This window comes from Pagrus pagrus (genome assembly GCF_965226575.1).
Source record: "Pagrus pagrus genome assembly, chromosome: 14".
Taxonomy (NCBI): domain Eukaryota; kingdom Metazoa; phylum Chordata; class Actinopteri; order Spariformes; family Sparidae; genus Pagrus; species Pagrus pagrus.
This window is the reverse complement of record NC_140198.1, coordinates 19,171,576-19,190,199: the sequence shown is the minus strand read 5'-3', so window position 1 is coordinate 19,190,199 and position 18,624 is coordinate 19,171,576. Positions and strand designations below refer to the sequence as shown.

Here is an 18,624-nt window from a genome sequence, read left to right as displayed (position 1 = left end):
GAATCCTTTCAGAAACTCACATCTACCATGGGGATTTCCTCTGGGCCTGGTCCTGGGTGATTGGGTCCGTTAGCAAGGTTACGATTGGGATGTTCTGGACACATGTTTTGTCGCAGATGATTGTGCATCTTCTTTCTTTGTTTCCTGTTGAGAAAATCTCGGTCATTCTCTATCGCTCTTATGTGTTAATACATAATAATACACTTTCTTTGATCAGGTGGTATAACTGAAGACTGTCTGTTCAACTAACATAAGAACCCTTATTTTACTTGACGTAATGACTAGTTTAACTACTTTACTTGTAAACAGGTCTTATTATATAAAAAGGCCACATTTTAAGACAGAAAACTAAAATGTTGCAGGCACTGTTAACACTAACTCAGCAGCTTCAGTTTACAATAAAAACATTTTTTAAAACAGAATAAAGTGGTAAAAATAGAAATCTGAAAGGAAAGGCTATATGTTAAGAAAAAACATGAGCTGATCCACTTGTCAGCAGGACTTACTTGGTTTTACAGTAGGCAACCACACACACGATGCCCACCACCAACAGAGCCACACAAATACCCGTGATTGTCAGGACTCTTTTCTGGTAGAGCTCCTCTGCCTCTGTCAACATCACACCCACGAACACACAGACGCACCCACACACACCACGTGCACACAGTGAGGGAAATAAGAGGAGAAAAAGAAATTAGTGTCGTGAAGGTGCAGATTCCTACTTATTCACTGTAGATCTACATTTCTTTCTTTTTCTGTTTTTTTATTTGGGACTGAATCCTGAGCAGCATGAAGCTTCATCTTCCCCCCCAGACAACTCAATTCGCAGTCAAACTTCTCCTCTCATGTAATCACAAATACAACAGATGCTGTTGCTGCCTGTGCTGCAGTAAGGCGGCGTGGGTGTCGGCAGGGGCCCAGCAGTAGATAGACTGATATATTAAGCAACTGTATTCTCGAAAAGTCATTTCAGATGATATCTGATATGATTATGATTCAGGGCTTTTAATTGATGCCCAGTTGAACTATAGAACAATGCACATGAGAATCGGATGCAAGCAATAATTAACACGATCCTCTCAGTCTAAAGTGCTGTTACTCTGCTTTGTTGTCTCATTCACTTATAGAAGTCTTCATCTGCTCAGGCATTCAGTGAGCACAATCATCCTGAGATCTTATTTAACAGTAATTTATGACACAAGTGATTTTAAAGATGGAGTCATTAAATATGAATCTTAAACTGCTGCTTTTTGCTTTTCCAGAGAAGAGCTGGTGTGAGATTGAGGTAGACTCTTTGTGTCCCCGGGGTCAACGATGGAGCAAAGAGGCAGAGCGATAACCGATGTAATAAAACATCCGGCGTACGACACTTTGCATTTGAGTTGTGTCAAGTTTCCGATGCCATAAAGAAGGTAATCAAGATCCGGCACATAACTGTTACTTGTATAATTACATGACACCTGTTAAAAAACGCCTCTGGCATTTATTCTACGCTCTCAACCACTGAAGCACTTTTCTGGAAAAGGCAGCAGAAAACAGGAGCTCACAATGAAGGAGGATGGAAATAGCGGCAGATAGAAGAAAAATCATAACTGTAGGTTCTAAATATAGCTTTGCATGCTCACATCACAGCATCTACTCCTCGAAGGATAATTCAAACCAGTAACACAGATATTATATTTCATACTTCAAAGTTACATTTCAGCTACACTAAAGACGGGGGTGATGCAAGAAGCATGGGCAAGATCACACATAAATAAAGAGATGGCATATCAAAGGAAAAGACAGACTCTGGATTGGATAGGTAGAGTTGAAGATTGAGGAAAAGACATCTGGTAGCTACAAACATGATACATCATGCTTGTTACAGATGGAATGAAGAGTCAAAAATCAGTCCAAAAAGAAGAAGAAGAAAAAAAAAAAACACACACTACGTTGAGTGAGACAGAAACTCAGTTAATAGTTCTACTTTTTTCATCGTATGAGATGTGATGACATCCATGTTAATGATGTTTGATGGAGGATCAGTTGCATTGTCCGAGGGTTTGTCATTACAATGGGTTATGGTAGGATCAATCGGTTAATTGAGGGGGTCGATATGATTTTACAGTTCACACCACATACAGAACGGGAGCAAGTCAAAAACGAAGGACATCTACTGAGCTAGGACTGAGAATCAAAATGGATTGTTCCATACCCATAAATTCAATCCCAAGATGCTCTGCCAGTGCAGAGGGATGACAGTTGGAAGAAAAAACAAAAAGAAACAAAAGAGATTTAGAAAGTGGCACCTCCTATACGTACTGTGTAGTGGAGCAAACACATACGCATTACAGCAACTGAGACAACAGACACAGACGTGGTCAGTAACGTGAAGGACGAGACAACCAGACACACTTGAAGCATGCAGCACACACATCAAACCACACTACACAAAGCTACATGACTAAATAATGGTGATTTAAAGGTGCACTATGTAGTTTTGGGGAAGTATTTTAATCAGAAGAGAAAGATAAACCAACTCTCTTTGTTTTCATGACGGAATAAACAAACTGACCTTAAAGGACGACACAGTTTCATACTGTTTTACTTTGTTTATATGTGGCGGACCCTGCCACCTTCCTACTGTAGCTTCAAACAGTGTTCAGGGTACCTTACAGTATTTTCCTTTTTACATAGTGTCCCTTTCAATTAGATTTTTTAATTCAATTATCATTTTCTTGAGTTCTGCTCTCGATGTTCCTCTACTACTATCAGCTGTATGTCTCAACACAGTCCGATGTGGAGTCGCCTCAGTTCTACACTTCACGAGTGTTTTTCGAAAGAGGTTTCAGCTCTGCAGGGAGTGCAATTTCATTACATAACCAAACAAAATCTCCTGATGGGAACAGCGCATATTAGGCCCAAAGCCACTCTCATTACTACTGCATGGGGGAAAATATGCGTCAGAGATCACCTGTGCTTTCAGTTTTTCTGCTTTCCAAAGAAAAGGCTCCGCTGTCATCTCCCGAACACACCCATCACATGAACAGGCAAGTTAAAAGTGTGTCTGTGCAGTATCTAAATAATCACGCTGGCTGATGGGGAAGAATTATAGTCGGACTTTATGTTATACGGCGGAGTGAGGCTATTGGGAGGCTGCACCAACCAGCTGAGTCCATATCTCTGGCAGCTCACTTGCTTTACTTGGGTTGAAGCGAGTCCCAGCTGTTCTTATGACAACATGCTCTTGTTAAGCCAAGTCCTTATGGCTGAGGAGCAGAAGCCATCCTCCTTCTCTTTTGGGATCTCCTGGGAATGGGAGGCTCCCCTCCAGGAGGCGGGTCTTTAAGCGCAGAGTGGATGTGTGTGTGTGCACATGTGCCTGCTCTTTGGGAGAAAATGTGATTTATTCTCCTTAATTGAGAGTAGAAAATGTGAAATATGCGAGTGGCCATTAAAGCTTACTACATCCACCACATCTATCATGTCTGAATGTGGCTTTCATGAGCATGATTTCTATTGTGGATCTGCTGTATTGAACTTACGAGAGGTTATGTAGAGGTTCTGCTTTATGTAGAAAAATTACATTACATCTTGCACTTAGACTGAGTTGAAATTACATCTTTTAAGACATACTGTTTCGTTTTTTTCCATTCCTTCAGTGTTTTATATACGTTCTTTTGAATGTTTTGAATCTTGAAAGATAAAAAGGTCAAAGTCTGCACCAACAGAAGCTCCTCTCTCCCACAGAAAACACTGCTCCTGAAACGCCTCGCCAGTATTCCTGCCTTTAATACTCCTCATGTAAATACTGTAAATATCTTATTTAGTTTATTTAGTCTATTTTATTCTATCTTTATGACTCTGTGACTTTGTGACATCACACTAAGCCACCGTGTCACACGTTTACATCATTTATGCCTAGGCGCTTGTTTGGCCTGTAGGAATTGATTTAGCACAGCTGCTCCATTACTGTAAGTGGTGCCGGCTCAGGCATGTGTGAGCTGACCAATCAGTGGAGACTGGGTATTCAGGGGAGGGGCCTTAAAGAGACAGGAGCTAAAACAGAGGGGGGATACAGTGGACAGTATTAGAAGACCAATGTGTTTTTTGAGCACTAAAGCATGTTAACCTCTAGTAGTAACAAAAATATAATATGTCTCCTTTAACTAAGTTTAGAGGTGAAGGCTAAAATATAGATTACAAATGTCTTCATGCAAGGTCTTCCTAAGATGGACAACCCTTACTTTTCTCTTGAACAGGTGTGAATGCATCCTGTCTTGACACTGGTCTCATTATATCCGATTGTTTCCTAAAGCCAACTGGTAATAAGGAAAAAATTTGAATGCATAAGCATGTAAACCCAGTAATCAAAGCCTGCTCTGTGTTCATGTGGCTGGATGAGAACTGGAAATAAGCGCTGTCCTTGATGTAGTCGCACAGCTGCACAGAAGTGAGACAGAATGCAGGAAAAGTGGGTGAGTGCGGGAAGAGAGCGCTCCCACACACCACTGTCTCCTCTGCCAAAAAAACAAGTAATTTCAGCACAGTGCATTACGACTTAATGCGAGATGAAATTACTTGTAGTTAAGAAAGGGGGTTTTCGTGTTGCACTCCGGGCCAACGGACGGCATGTGTGAGCTCCACGAGGCAGACTACAGGGATGAGACTGTAGGCAGCATCAGATGCGGTTAGTTATTTTCTGACTGTAGATGTTACGTTGAATTGCAACCACAGGGGCTTGCGAAGACATGACGCTGACAAATATGCAGGAGGATGGCAGGAGAGTCTTTGTTATCATCTAACATGAATTATAGACTTTGGTTTTAATTCTATATCATTACGAAGCACTATCTTTGCCCTTGTGTACGCTTTCTTCACAGAACCACCAAGTCTTTGTTTTTTTTCTTTTATAAATGTCAAATCACTCGCTTCTTTCAATATCCCTTGAGATACTTTACAAGGACTCAACCAACTTGGAACACTGAGGTGTAAAACACGAAGACTATCGCTGATAATCTCAAGAGGCATGATTCCACACCAAGTGGATGGTTTTCAAGTCAAGAAACCTTCAGGGTAAGGTCTATTAAGGCGAAGGTCTCCACAAACCTCCATCTGATCTTGGTTTATTTCTTCAGTTGACTGATATGTGTGCTGATGGTGGTAATGGTACTCTTACCCCGGGCTAGTAAAGCTTGTTTGACATGGCACTCTAGCGCTCACGAACTCTGCTCTGAGGACATCTGCTGTGAGAGCAGCACTTTGTTGCTACCTTGAAAGCAAGGTGTGTTTGCAACACGTGCATTTTTGTTAAATGTTGGTTGTTACTGGAGAGCGGCTGTAACTAAGGTCTGAAACAAGTTAGCAGTGAAAAAAATGCACCACTTTTCTAACAGCTTGGTATGTCTTAAAGTAATGTGATGTCCGGACTGTACAGTATGTGCATGTGTGTTCTACTTAAAGGAACAGTTCACCCAAAAATGAAAATTCTGTCATTATTCACTCACCCTCGTGTCACTGGAAAGACGTTTTCTGGTTCACAAAACATTTCTGGAGCTTCACAGCAAATACATGTTGCAGCATTCTCCTCAGCAACTAGTGTATATGGGGACTTGTTTTAAAACAAAAAAAAAAAACAGCCGAACAAAACATTAAAATGGCTTCACCCAGTTTACCAGGTGTATTCCAAGACTCCAGAAGCCCTGAGATTCCAAATTGAATTGAAAAGACATTTTTTTACACCCTTTCTTAGGCTGAAATCTTTACTGTAGCTGCTAAACTAAAAGAGTGAGAGCATACCCTGTGTGAAGTGGATGCACCTCACACTGAGGGTTTAAAAAACGTCTTTTAAAATCAATTTGGGATCTCGGGGCTCCAGAAGACTTGGATTACACTGGACAAGCTGTATGGAGCCATTTGATGGTTTTCTTTCTGTCGTTTTTCAAAGTTTTAAAACAAGTCTCCGTCTACTTCAGGTGCTGAGGAAAATGCTGCAACTCTGTTTTGCTGTGAAGTTCCAGAGACGTTTTGTGTACTACAGAATTTCACCCGTCTTTCCATCTGCACAGGGCTGAGGAGATAATGACTGAAGTAAGTTTCATCTTTATGTGTACACTAACATTCAAAATATTTGCAGGAAATGGTTGGACCTTTGAGGAATCCCAAATAACTGCCAAAATCAAATGAATTTAATCAACACTCTACCTAACTGGAATTTTATCATGTCAGCTCATGTACAGTATGACTCATTACTGGTTGACGCACAGCCATTAAAATGATAAACAATTTAACATTCGTAAGTTTACGGAGAAATATCCTATTGTATCTGCTTTGTCTGGAATATTAATCAAAGGGCCGATATAGAGACTACCTCTGCTGATCAGATGGCTTCAAGCGACAAACATTTCTTTATCAGTCAAGCCAGTGCACCACCTAACACATTCAGCCATTTGTCATGCCTATTAGTTAATGCTTATTGTTCAGGCCTGGCTCTCCATCCATTAGCTTTGATAGGATTATACGTGCTTGTGTTTGCAGCTGATTGCATCATTAGTAAGCGAGCTAAAGGTGGGGTTTTAGTAATTGTTTATCCATTAGACTGTGTTGTTACGTGCAGCTGACTTTGTGCAAATCAACTTCCACACAGCATCGAAATTCATCTGCCTACGTGTTGTTACCAAACTTACTACCGGAGTCTGAGAGTGCACATGCAATACACTGCGAGTTAAAGGGCACACAATCTCACATGCAGACCAAACACAATAACAGACTGTGCTAAACTATGCCAGCTTGTGAATGACTCATCGGAGGAGGCACAGACACAACTACTAGGTAATAACAGGAAATGAATGCAATCTCTCTACGCTCAGCATGCACGCATGACACGAGGACAGTCTGACAGAGTGACAGAAGAGGAAGTTGACATACGGTAGAAACTGGCCATAACGTAGGTTTGACAGCGATCACCAGTAAAGTCATTTGGACACCTGATGGAAAGAAACAAAGCCACAAAAAAGAGAGGGAGGAGGAGGGTGGTGGGTGAGTGAGAAAGAGAAGGAAAGCAGAAAGAGAGAGAGAGAGAGAGGGCGAGGGTGGAGTGATAAGGAGAGTATGCGTAAGAAAAAGTGAAGAGGGAGAGAGGGAGAGAGGGAGGGAGAGAGGGAGGGAGAGAGACACAGAGTTAGAACAACAGCACAACTACAGACAGCAGAAGCAGAGTGTTCCCATGGATGACACCGCTGTGTGCATGGTGTAGTGCACAGCTCATTGCGTGTTGACCTGAGAAGGAGAAAGAGGAGGAGAAAGAGGAAGAGAACTGGGGGGGAGGGAGGGTGGGAGGGTTGGGTGAGGGCAGCAGGAGTCCACAGAGGTAATCCAGTGCCAACTGTGTCTCTGCTCTCAGCTGCTCATATCAAGTGAACATACTTTTGAAAGGATTGGGCATGTACAACCGCAGCGGCTCGGTCTGTAAGCATCGAGGGCCGAAGTATCCATCCGGACATCTGGGAAGGAGCAGATAAGTGTTATGAAAAGGAAAACACAGGAAGTGAGGTGCACTGTAAATATTACTGTGACCTTTAAAAGCATATTGTGAAAGGTCACAGTGAAGTTAAATGGATAAAGAAAAAAAAAAAGTGACAAACAGGAAACTTTGTCAATTTCAAAAGTGTCACTGACACACCATAAACAACAACATTAGTGCTGGACACATGTTCATATTCCCATTGAAATATATTAATACTACTTTCATTAACATTTTATTATTCAATAATCATTATCATAATATGAGTAATAATTAGGGATGCACGATAATACAGACAAGTCACATCAGCTAAGAAAGGCTTTGAAATGAAATATCAGCATCGGCCGGAAATGAAGATTTCTGCCGATATGAGATGATACTGCAAATCAACATTATGTAACTTTTTCACCTTAAGATAACAACTTCAAAATCATGTTGATGGTACAGTGTCTTGTAAGAGGGTGAAGGATGTCTGTCTCAGCCTCTCCACCCCTCTATCACTTGTTTCTGCACTATGTAACTTCAGTGAGAGGGTAGGATCACAGCCTTCCATACATGTTTACTTCAACATACAAGTTTTCAACATATAACGTTGTTATGATGTAATTAATTTTGTTTTGCAGTTAGCAGCTACATTACATCTGACACATTGTTAATAAAAATGTGCATTAAATCATCAGCAATCGGCCGGATGAGTTTGAAGATTTTAGCACACCGGATACCGGCAAAAATCCAATATTGTGCATCCCTATTAATAATTCCAACAATACTAGAAAAACAATTCGATGAATATAAGTTAATGCACTAAACAACCAGTAAACAGATCTGTGACCCATAGCACTGCAAAAGGCAAAGGCCCACGCTCTTTTTGACCTCAGAGGGAGGAGGGACATTCATGACTGCATGGACAAAAAAGTGCAATGTGTCCTGGGAAAAAGCAGGCACTGCTTTGTTGGTGATCAATAAACAAATTCTAAGAACCTGTGCAGCAAAGCTGACAGTAGGCTAATGTGCTTTCTCCCGTTGGTGTCTGTCGGGAGCCTGGTAGCTGTGTTGCATAACCTGCAAATGTGACATTTTTTTAAAAAGGGTGTCATTGTACAGTAAGTCATGAATATTCAAATGAAGAGGAAATCAAATTTGTATTTTCACTTGCAAAAAGAATAATTTGTATATGGAGATTCTCTCCATGGAGAAGCATGCCTGGACAACTCCCTTTACTTTTGGTTTGAAGCATAAGTCAAGCAAAGTTTTCTGACACCTAGCTATTATACATAAGTGAAGACAGACTGCTGTATCATCACCATCAAGTGACCATATTTCCTCATTATAATCCCATTAAGATGAGCAGTCGCTCTTTTAGGGGCACCGACATTCCACTCGCAGTCACAACTGGACCACCAATCCAACAAAGGTCATTGCTGGTGATTTACTGGCTTCACACAACGCCTCCCAGGAGCACCATAACATTCAGCATTAAATTACTCAACCTGAGCGATGGTGTTAAACCGGGGGATAACACCACCTAGACCGAGGAAACCCGGCTGAAAGACGAAAGAAACAAACTGTCGCCGCATGATTTAAAAATCAGATGAGCGTGCAAATATCCACTGTGGCGCAGCTGCAAACTCTATTATCACTCTTTTATCTTTGGTTTGAAATACATTTTTATCATCATTCATTATCAGCTGAGAGAAAATAAACATTTAGGAGGAAAAAATGAAAGTTTTACCATGTGTTATTCCATAAACAGCAGATTTACATTTCCATGGTCTTACACAGAGGTGATTTGGTAAAGGTTCTCTGTGCACCTGGTAATCAGATTTTTGAAGAAATAATTCCCTTTCAGTGAAGAATGCTAATGTATTTTTATACATTTTTATACATCTGACCATTAGTCGCTCGATGGATAAGCCACTTGACAGATGTGAGATTTGCTGCTTCTGTCTGTTGTAAACTGAATATCCTGTGGAAATTTGTGGAGTTACCCTTTAATGGATTAAGTTAGATCATTTTAGATTGGGGTGGAACAAAAAAACCCAACTTTTTATGCTTATACTTCACGTGAAAATGACAATTCTGTATTTTTTATGATGTATATGCTCAAAAGATTATTCATGTGAAGGAAATCATCGGGAAAAAAAAACATTTACGTGAGTGAGTTACTTACTTTGGGTCATTTATTAACCTCACCTCTCCCCAAAACAAAGTTTACACCTCAAAGTGAAGGAGCTGGGCACAAAAGTAGGGCTAGCTGTCTGCAGGACTTGTTTAGCCAGTGAGTAATACCCACTGAAGCCTGGCCTATATTGAATGAGATGGCTGTGGGGCAACAAATCCCTGCAGGCCTTCACTGCATTATCCAACTTTTCTGGACCCATGCCCCAGCCGTGAGTGAATTAGCTGCAGCAATTGAGTTATTGCTGCCTCCAATTTGTACACAGCGTATTGAACGGCTGTTGCAGCCATGTCCGCGTTGCTTGTCGAGCATTCTTCCTCGGGCCAACTGGGCACAGGAGCCCCGCCAATGTTTGAGCTCTATATCACACCAGCCGACGCAATGCTGAGATGACATATGGTCGAACATGATATCTGACAGCCATGACAGGAAACAATGTGCATGTTGTAAGTATGCTATTAGGTTTCACTGACGCCTTATTGAATTAAACCCGATGAGGGCTGCGACTAACAAATATCTTCCACATTGATTAAATGTGACGATTGAAAGCAAACACTGACGTATTAAATCTGTTTGTTCGGTTCGATCTGAATTCTTCAACCCAATTCAATTTGATATGATAGAAGACAGAAGAAAAATCACATTTGAGAAGCAGCGTTCTACATTTCTGCTTCAAAAATCGCTCAAATGCTGAATTGATTATCAAAATAGTTGCCTTATAATTTTCGACTAATTGTTTAATTGACTCGTTATCGCGTCTCTACGCATAAAAATGTATCAGTCCACTGAAAATAGTCTTTATTTTAAATGATGACTCCAACCGAACATCGTTCCAAATGACGCTTCCTGACCTCGAGGCTAACACAAACTAAAATGTAAATGTCAAAGGGAAAAAAAAAAGCTTGTTTCTGTGATAATGTCAACCTGTTTTCTTCCTGAAAAGCTGAGATACATGGTTCCTCCAGCCCACTTTACACTCGGGTCTTGATCCCCTCTGCCAAGGACCTCAAATGTAAGCAATGATTCTATTTACCTCACTGGGGGCCTCTAACAGGCATAAATATTTGCTCACTACTAAACCAGTGACTCATGACATTTTGAAAAGGCTTTTAATGTGCAGCCCTCCTGTACACTAAACATGACTTAAAAGGATGAGCGCACCGCCGCCTCACTCCATTATTAGTGCTAAAATACACAACAGGTGGGTAGTTAAGCAGACTGGCAGCATTTTCCTGTGATGTGTTTCTGCTGCTGCTGCTGAAAGAAAGAAGAGCGGAAATCAAGTGCTATCAGGAAAATAAACAGCGGGATCAAAATTTGTAGTTAAGGAATATTACCAGAGTAAAAAACGTCATGAAAGGAGTTAGGACAAAGAAGGGTAACAATAAAAAAATGTCATTTTGGAGGCGAATTCCGGAAAAACGACGGAGATAACTCACTTGCAGGAGAGCTGATTTATACCATGTATGAAGTAACAGTCGCCGCCATTCACACAGTAGGCCTTCTCTGTGTCGTTGCATCTTCTGGCGTGGCCTGAGCCTGGAGATGGCGTTGTGGTTACTGAGAAAGAGAAACAAAAAGAAGAAAAAACACATTACCACCAGCACGGTCAGTTCCTGATTGCAGGTTACATTGCAATTTCTGGCAATCCATTGGATTACAAGTGTTTGTGGCTGCCTTTATAGTTTAATTTGACATTTTTTCAAATGTAATCTAGGCTAATTATAGTTACTTATATTTGTCATCTCATTACATAATCCCATCTTTTACTTTTGAGCCGGTTTTACTCTCATAATAGCTCCAGTAAGATTAATAAATGCTGATTTCAAAGTAAAACAAGGAGGCATCATGAAACATGATCACACGCAGGATTTTTGTTTCATATGAACATGATTGTTATTTTGATCAGGCTGACTGTCTCTCAGCTCGACAAGCATCCTCAGTTCTGCTCATATTATATGCTTGTATTTCCACGAGAACTCTTAGTTTTCCATCCACAAATGTAATTGTGTCTCTAAGCAGTGTTGACACTATCTCAAGAAGTTCTATGAGCAAAGATAAATATTTCCCTGACATTGCGTAGGAGTTGTTTATGCATTGACTCAGGTCCTTGGAATGGCCCAAAATGTCATGTATCTGCACTTAATCCCCCGACTGAATAGATATAATATGTTTGGGATGAAGTCTGCTTATCTGCTCGAGAGCGGGGACGTTTGAAGGAAGAGGAGTGCTGAGAGAGGTGCAAGGCGGCAGGCAGGCAGGATTGGGCTTGAGAAGGGAGGAGCGTGTTTCGCATGTCAGATGTCGACATGTGATTGCAACCTTGTACCTGCTGTCAGGCGCTATTAGCACCTTCGCATGAGTGTGACAGTTTGTTGGGAGGAATACAGAAGTTTCCGATTGGGGGACCTTTACAGGAGAAAACATCAGCTTCAGCGCTCATGTCATGTGGAATGTTGTGACAAGAAATTGCGCTAGGTTAGGCCGATTGCCACCAGGACTAGATTTCGCAACTCCCATTTGTTACACAGCTTGACAGTCGCCTGCATGCAGAAGTGTGCTCTGCCTTGTTCGGAAGCACACTTCTGGTTTAGCTAAAACAACAGAGGATAATTCCCATGCTAGTCAGCATAACAAAGCAACCGGATGACATCAGCCTGCGCTTCTCTCGCCAGTATGAATAAGTCCAAACACAATATTATAAATACAATTAGAGACGTTGTGTTATTTGTCAGTCAATGTCATTAATTACCAAAATGGGACGTCGCTGCTCTGCAAACGAGTTCCTGTGTTACTTTTACGACTTGCCACTGGATATGGAAATCTTCTTAGTTCTCATGTCCAGGCAGACACAAAGGTCTACTATTACAAAACATGCATCCAAACAAATCATAAATCCAAAGCTGGTTCGATCTGATGAGACATGCTGATATGAGTTATACCTGACCTTTCATTTTTGGAGTTGAAAAGGTAATATACTTGGGCTTAAATCATAAGCTGTCATGTTATTGCTCTGCTCAAGTTCTCCTAGAAATGATTTAATGATTCTAACACACCACCGCAGCCATCCGCTGTCACTTCAGAATTTTCCAAAAACATTTCCAGGCTCACCAGTTAATCAGGACTACCTCACCGACACACCTGACCTCTCACTTGGAGTGCTGGTGCGTAAAACACCTCGTAAAAAAAGATCAGACAGGAGGAACCTGAAAACATTGTAAAAAAAAAAAACACCCTCCTACGCTCAAAATAGAAGCCTTGTGCAGTCTTCAACCGTAAAACACGCAAGACAAAGGGCGGCGAACATTGGCTGCATGAATCTCTATCTGGGGCAGCAGCAGCCGATCCCAGAATGCACTGGTGGGAGGACGGGGAACGTCCTGGACAGATCATCAGTCCTCCGCAGGGCGGGCTGAAACACACAGACAGTCACACTCACACATAATCTCCAGTCCACCTGGCTTACATGTGGGCGGACTGCGGGTGGAAAACAGACGACCCGGAGAAGAGCCCACATGAGGAGGTGGAGAACATGTAAACTTCACACAGAGAGGATCAGGGCTGATATGTGAACCTGGACATGTTCTGCTGTCAAAGTTTATTTGGCTACTGGCCATACCAGATCTGTTTCACTGCACACGCTTTTTTAACTCATTCAGCCAAAGCGATAACTTGTGTTATCTCTTTAGTACTTTTTAACATTTTTTAGGTGATTGTTACCCCTTTTCGCAGAACATCATAATGATATGCTGTACTTTGTTGTCCACAGAGGACTTCTACAGGACCAAAGGCTAATGCTTTTTGAAATTTAAACATATTCTAATCAACCGTTACCTACTTTTGTCTATTATAAGGCCACAAATCCCTTTACACGACAGCTCCATGGGCAATGAATGGGAAACCAACTGCATTTCCTCGCCAAATTTGCATGCAATTTGGGTTTAAAATTATTATCGGGAAGCCCATGACGAATGAACTTTTTTTCTGACTGATGCATGAGTTTGTATTTCCGTGTCTGGTAATTCAATGTCCAGAGCAGGAATGTTTTTGGCAGTGGTAGATTATAGATCAAATCTCACTGTCAGACTTTAAAGCGACACAATACAAATTCCTGGGGAAAGATAGCTGATTGTCGAGTCTCATCCCCAGATCATCAAATACTGAAGCTTTAGGTCAGTATTTGGTGGCCACCCCAAATTTTTCAGGGACCCCTTCTGGCCTCCCTATAAAAAATTTCTGAGGGTGCCCCTGTCCAGAGGATTACATTTTGTTGCTTAAAACCTTATTTGAATGATGAGACATTGGTCTGCACATTAACACAAGATTAATACCCACAGTCTGAGCTTTGAACTTGGTTGTAGACCCAGACAGATGTGTTGATTTGCCATCCAGCTGAACCCTCACAGGTGAAGAGCCCACACATCCCCCTTTCAGCAGACAAGGTTCATTTGCCTAAACAATAAACATCACCTGCCGGTATTCAAAAGCTTCAAGGAGGAGCAGAGACACATTCCTGTGGACATTATTTTACCCTCAAAGGAGTCTTTGGACAAGTAACGCTCTTTGAGGAAAGTCTCCCTCTGTGACAGGACCTCTCTATAAAAAGACAGGATATAATTGTTATGTAGGATCAAAAAGAGACCCAAACACAAGACACACAGAGGCAGGCAGGTTGAAAAACTAAAATCGAGCTTTAATAAAGAGCTGAAGGCCCAAGATCCAAAATCCAAAATGCAAGCGACAAAAGCCATCGACAATAAAGCTGGAACAAGGAGAATTAACAAAAAAGAGTTATCCAAAAATAAAACCATGGGGAACAAATCAGGAACAGACAGGGGAGACACAGGTGAACCAACAAAGAGGCTTGAATACACAGAAAGTGATTTACTAACGAAACACAGGTGTACACAGCAAGAGGGTGGGAAAAAGACAAAGACAGGAAGTGGACAGTAACACACCACACATGACGGTATAATCTTCAAAATAAAACAGGAAACCAAAAAACCAAACCGTGACAATAACGTTTAAGATAACCTAATCAATCACATGTAATTCTTGTCAGCTGACATCTCAGGTTCAGTCGCTCTATCTCTGTAATGTTCATTCCCAACAGCATCTTCTAATCATTCACACATGTAAAATACGTGAAAGGGACATATTCCAACAACTTCGAGAAAATGATCATAAACGATGGAGGGTGTCACACGGGCTCGGGGGACCCCAAAGCTTCAAACCACAAGATCATTTTTTTGCACAACGTTGGAACATTCAACTAACGGCTGCAACTATCTTTCAGTGGCTTCAAAGATGGCATCCATCCCAATACTAACAAAAACAATCCATTTGAGACCAGTTACTGGCCTGCAGTCATCAACTGACATCCAATCCATGATACTGAACAGAGAGTGTCCCAACTTTCTTCTCCTCCTCTCTGGCTGTCCTCCCTTCTTTCTTTTGTGTCCTCCAATTACTCCCCCAGAGTGAGGAAAGGTTCTGGTTTCAGCGTGTCTTACTTCAGATACCTCATTAAAAAGCATATCATGTGCACACTGACCACAAAATCAGATAACACAACTTAACAAACACAACAGAATATAATAAACAATAATATATTTAAATCAAATACTGATCATATTCATCATATTTGTAGCTAGCAGAGCTTCAACTATTCTGATTATTACACATTTTTCAACTGTGGCTGCTTTGGTTGAAAAAACTGGAGGCCAAAGCCAGGAAAGTGCGACTACACTGATGCACCGAGCGTCTATAAATCACACACCCACCGCCCACTTCAGGTTTTATAATAAACTTGTAAAACCTGACAAAAGTATGTACAATCCTGCTGAGAAGCAGTAAAATATCCTGGCAGGACCCTGAGATGACGGGACTCACTGCTTCCCGTCTTCACCTGCAGCACGTCCACGTCCACGTCCTCATGATGAATACTGTAACTAACCACTGTGTTGCAACTTTGAATATATTCTAATCGACTGTGACCCACTTTTTGTCTATTTTAAGGTCACAGATTCCTTGTTACACGATGGCTCCATGGGCACTGAGCGGGACACCAACTACACCTCCTCACAAGATTTGCATGACATTTGGGTTTAAAATGATTCAGAAGGTACGGTACTTTCATTCACAGAAAGGACTTTTTTTCCTGACTGATGCATGAGTATGTCTTTCCGTTGTCTGGAAAGCGCATGGAGGAAAATTCAAAAACGTATGAATGTGTTTCCATGAGACGTGGAAGCAAGCGGGAAGTTTTGCTGGCATTTCAGCCATTTGATAAGAATGCATTATTGTGCAACCCTCTACTAGAAATTACGCTTATATATTAATGTCTTGCATTTCTAATGTTACATTTCTGTTACATCAATGTTAACTCTTGCATTTGTATTTTGTTAACACGACTAACTTTCGTATTATATCCTGCAGATATTGTCTGTAGTAGTTTTCTGACTTTGGCAAACCCATAGAAGGAGAGGTACACACAGACCCCGTCCCAGTGATGAAACGAGGACAGTGTTTTCTTTCTGAGGTGATCTAGTTCAGCCAATACACTGTTTACTCAGGCTGCAGCGCATGTTTACTGGAGATTAAAACTCATGACAAGGCCGAGAAATTTATTGACATAGTTAGAGATACACATACAAACAACAGAGGAGCATCTCATTTAGGGCTGCATGGTGGAAAAAAAATCACTGTAAATTACTATACTGGTGTCAAAATATAATCTTTGGCAAGCATATAATGCATTTTTTTTTATTTGGTGCGAGACGCTGTTATTTCACTATTATCTCATGGCACTACACTTAACACTAATTTGGTTTAAACAACTATAATCAAGGCCTTTTGTCTTCAACGTCGTGAAGTTTTTCTAAGACTACATACTGAAGGACAACTTCAGTTTCATGTTGGATTTTTATGTTGTTCCAGAGCAGACATGGTTACATACATAACCCTTGACTGACTGGTTATAAGTTGAGAGGCTTTATATTCCTTTTAAACGTTTAGTTGCATTCATTTTAAATCAGTCAGTTGTTGTCTGTGTGGACCAAAATCTGCACATATTCAGCAAAGTAGGAGTTTTATGTTGTGACAATGCTGTGTTTATGGTCTGGTTAGATTAAGGCACAAGAACCACTTGGTTAGAGTTAGGAAAAGATCATCTTTATGCTTAAAATACCTGCTTTGGTTGTAAACACACCGGACTAGAGATGTCCCTGGCTGGAAATTGTCCCCTGGTGCCCTAAAAAATATCCAGTGGTTTAACACCTACAAATATTGAAAAGCAGTCCTGAACTGCGGTCACTGGCTTGGCAGGAGGGTCAGGTCATAAACATTAACGTTTTTTTTTAAATGTCAATATGGGACGTATCCGTTGTTTCCTGAAACGTTATCTGCCAACATTTTATTCAGGCGACTGAATGATTTGTATATGTTAATCTGCTTTTATATTATGTAATATTGTTATATACGAGCACGTTGTTTGTAATGGCTCCTCCGAGGTGGACACATTTGTAAACGCCCAGTGAGGCTGCTGTTAACAGACCACAGAGCTTTCTGTTGACAGTTGCTATGATAACATGTGTAGCGGATGCTGTACGTGTTCATCGCTTGCCATGTGGAGCAGCTGTTCAGCGCGGTTAGAGTTGGGCAGAGTTCTTGCATGTGTCCAATAAAGAAGAAGAAAAAAAAACAGAGAAAGTACATTGCACTCTGGTGTATCAGTGATATGTGAGCTGAAAGCTGCAGCGTAATTCAAACAATGTATTTTCGAAACCAATTGAGACACATGTTTTGTCACTTGAGAGCTCCTCTGTTCCACCTGCTCCAGTTAGTCCTGTCAACTGCAGGATCCTTTTCTCTGAATTGTGTTTGAAGTGATAATTAAGGGAAGGGCAACAGTGGGCAGCGATATTAACAAAAATAGTTTGTCTTATTTGAACATTAACAGTTTTGTTCCAAGTCTTCTTTCTTTTTATTGGTTGTCAGTGTCTTTCCAGACACAGCACTTTTATCTGCAACGATCCCCAAGAGGCAGGACGGTAATGGTGAGGCTAAAAATGGCTGATAAAAGAGCCTGATCATAGCAGCCTGGACGTTTCCTACTTCTTGCATCACAGTGAGAGTGCATTTAATCACTGAGGACCATTTCGAGTCGTAGAACGGACTCTGTTACGTGCAAAAACTTTACATGAATACAGAGAATCCATAAATATCGCGCAGCACAATCCTCCATCTCACAAAGGGGAGCAGAGTTCAGGTGTATTCGTTAAGGCTGACTCTGCTTTCCTGGCTGGATGTTGGAGACAAATTCCTTTAACCCAACAAGGAGATCAGCCTCTCTGCTAAACAGAGTTTATCTGCACTTATGTGGCCAGGGTTAAGTTAAGTTTTCTTGGTTTTTTAACCTCAGGTTTCAACTTTCCTCGGTCCTGGAGCCTGCGGGCTTAGTCTGAGTTGGAGTTGACGAGAGGTTTCCTCATAGGTTAGCGAGAGCCACAGTGTTTAGCCATCAGCCCTTGCCACTGACTTTGATTAATCCTTCATGGCCCAAGAACTGAAAAGAAAAGCTGGGGGTGCACGCAGGACCATCTGGAAACCTTCATAAACATGCCTGTCTTTCCACGCTCTCCAAAGGATTCTAGGAAAATCGTAAAAATGAAAAGAGAGGTCCCCGTTGCACAGTTTTTTCCTCTTGAGGCACCCTGTGCATATGCAGCAAACAGAAAAGTGCTCACACTGAATCCCAGCCCTGCGCTGCACCTCACAGCCCAGCGCCATACGCTGACTTGTGTAATGAAATACATTTTCAACTGGCCTGTCTTTGGTGCAGAGTTATACACATGTCCCGCTAATTTATGACAAATGTTGATAATTTACTGCAGCTTGGTTTAATCTTTTCCACTTCTGCAACGCAACTGAACAGAAAAGC

The 18,624-nt window shown here is 41.3% G+C and overlaps 1 protein-coding gene across 2 annotated transcripts in view; it reads right to left on the bottom strand.

Moving 5' to 3' along the window:
- nrg2a (neuregulin 2a) overlaps positions 1-18,624 on the bottom strand; it is an 81,360-nt gene that overhangs the window by 8,366 nt on the left and 54,370 nt on the right. For both annotated transcript variants that reach the window (XM_084373468.1, XM_084373469.1), the window contains exons 4-8: positions 11,123-11,243; positions 6,910-6,968; positions 2,198-2,221; positions 507-609; positions 21-144 (exon numbers count right to left, since the gene is read on the bottom strand). In XM_084373468.1, the coding sequence (XP_084229594.1) occupies positions 21-144; positions 507-609; positions 2,198-2,221; positions 6,910-6,968; positions 11,123-11,243 (431 nt within the window). The remainder of the gene's footprint in view (positions 1-20; positions 145-506; positions 610-2,197; positions 2,222-6,909; positions 6,969-11,122; positions 11,244-18,624) is intronic.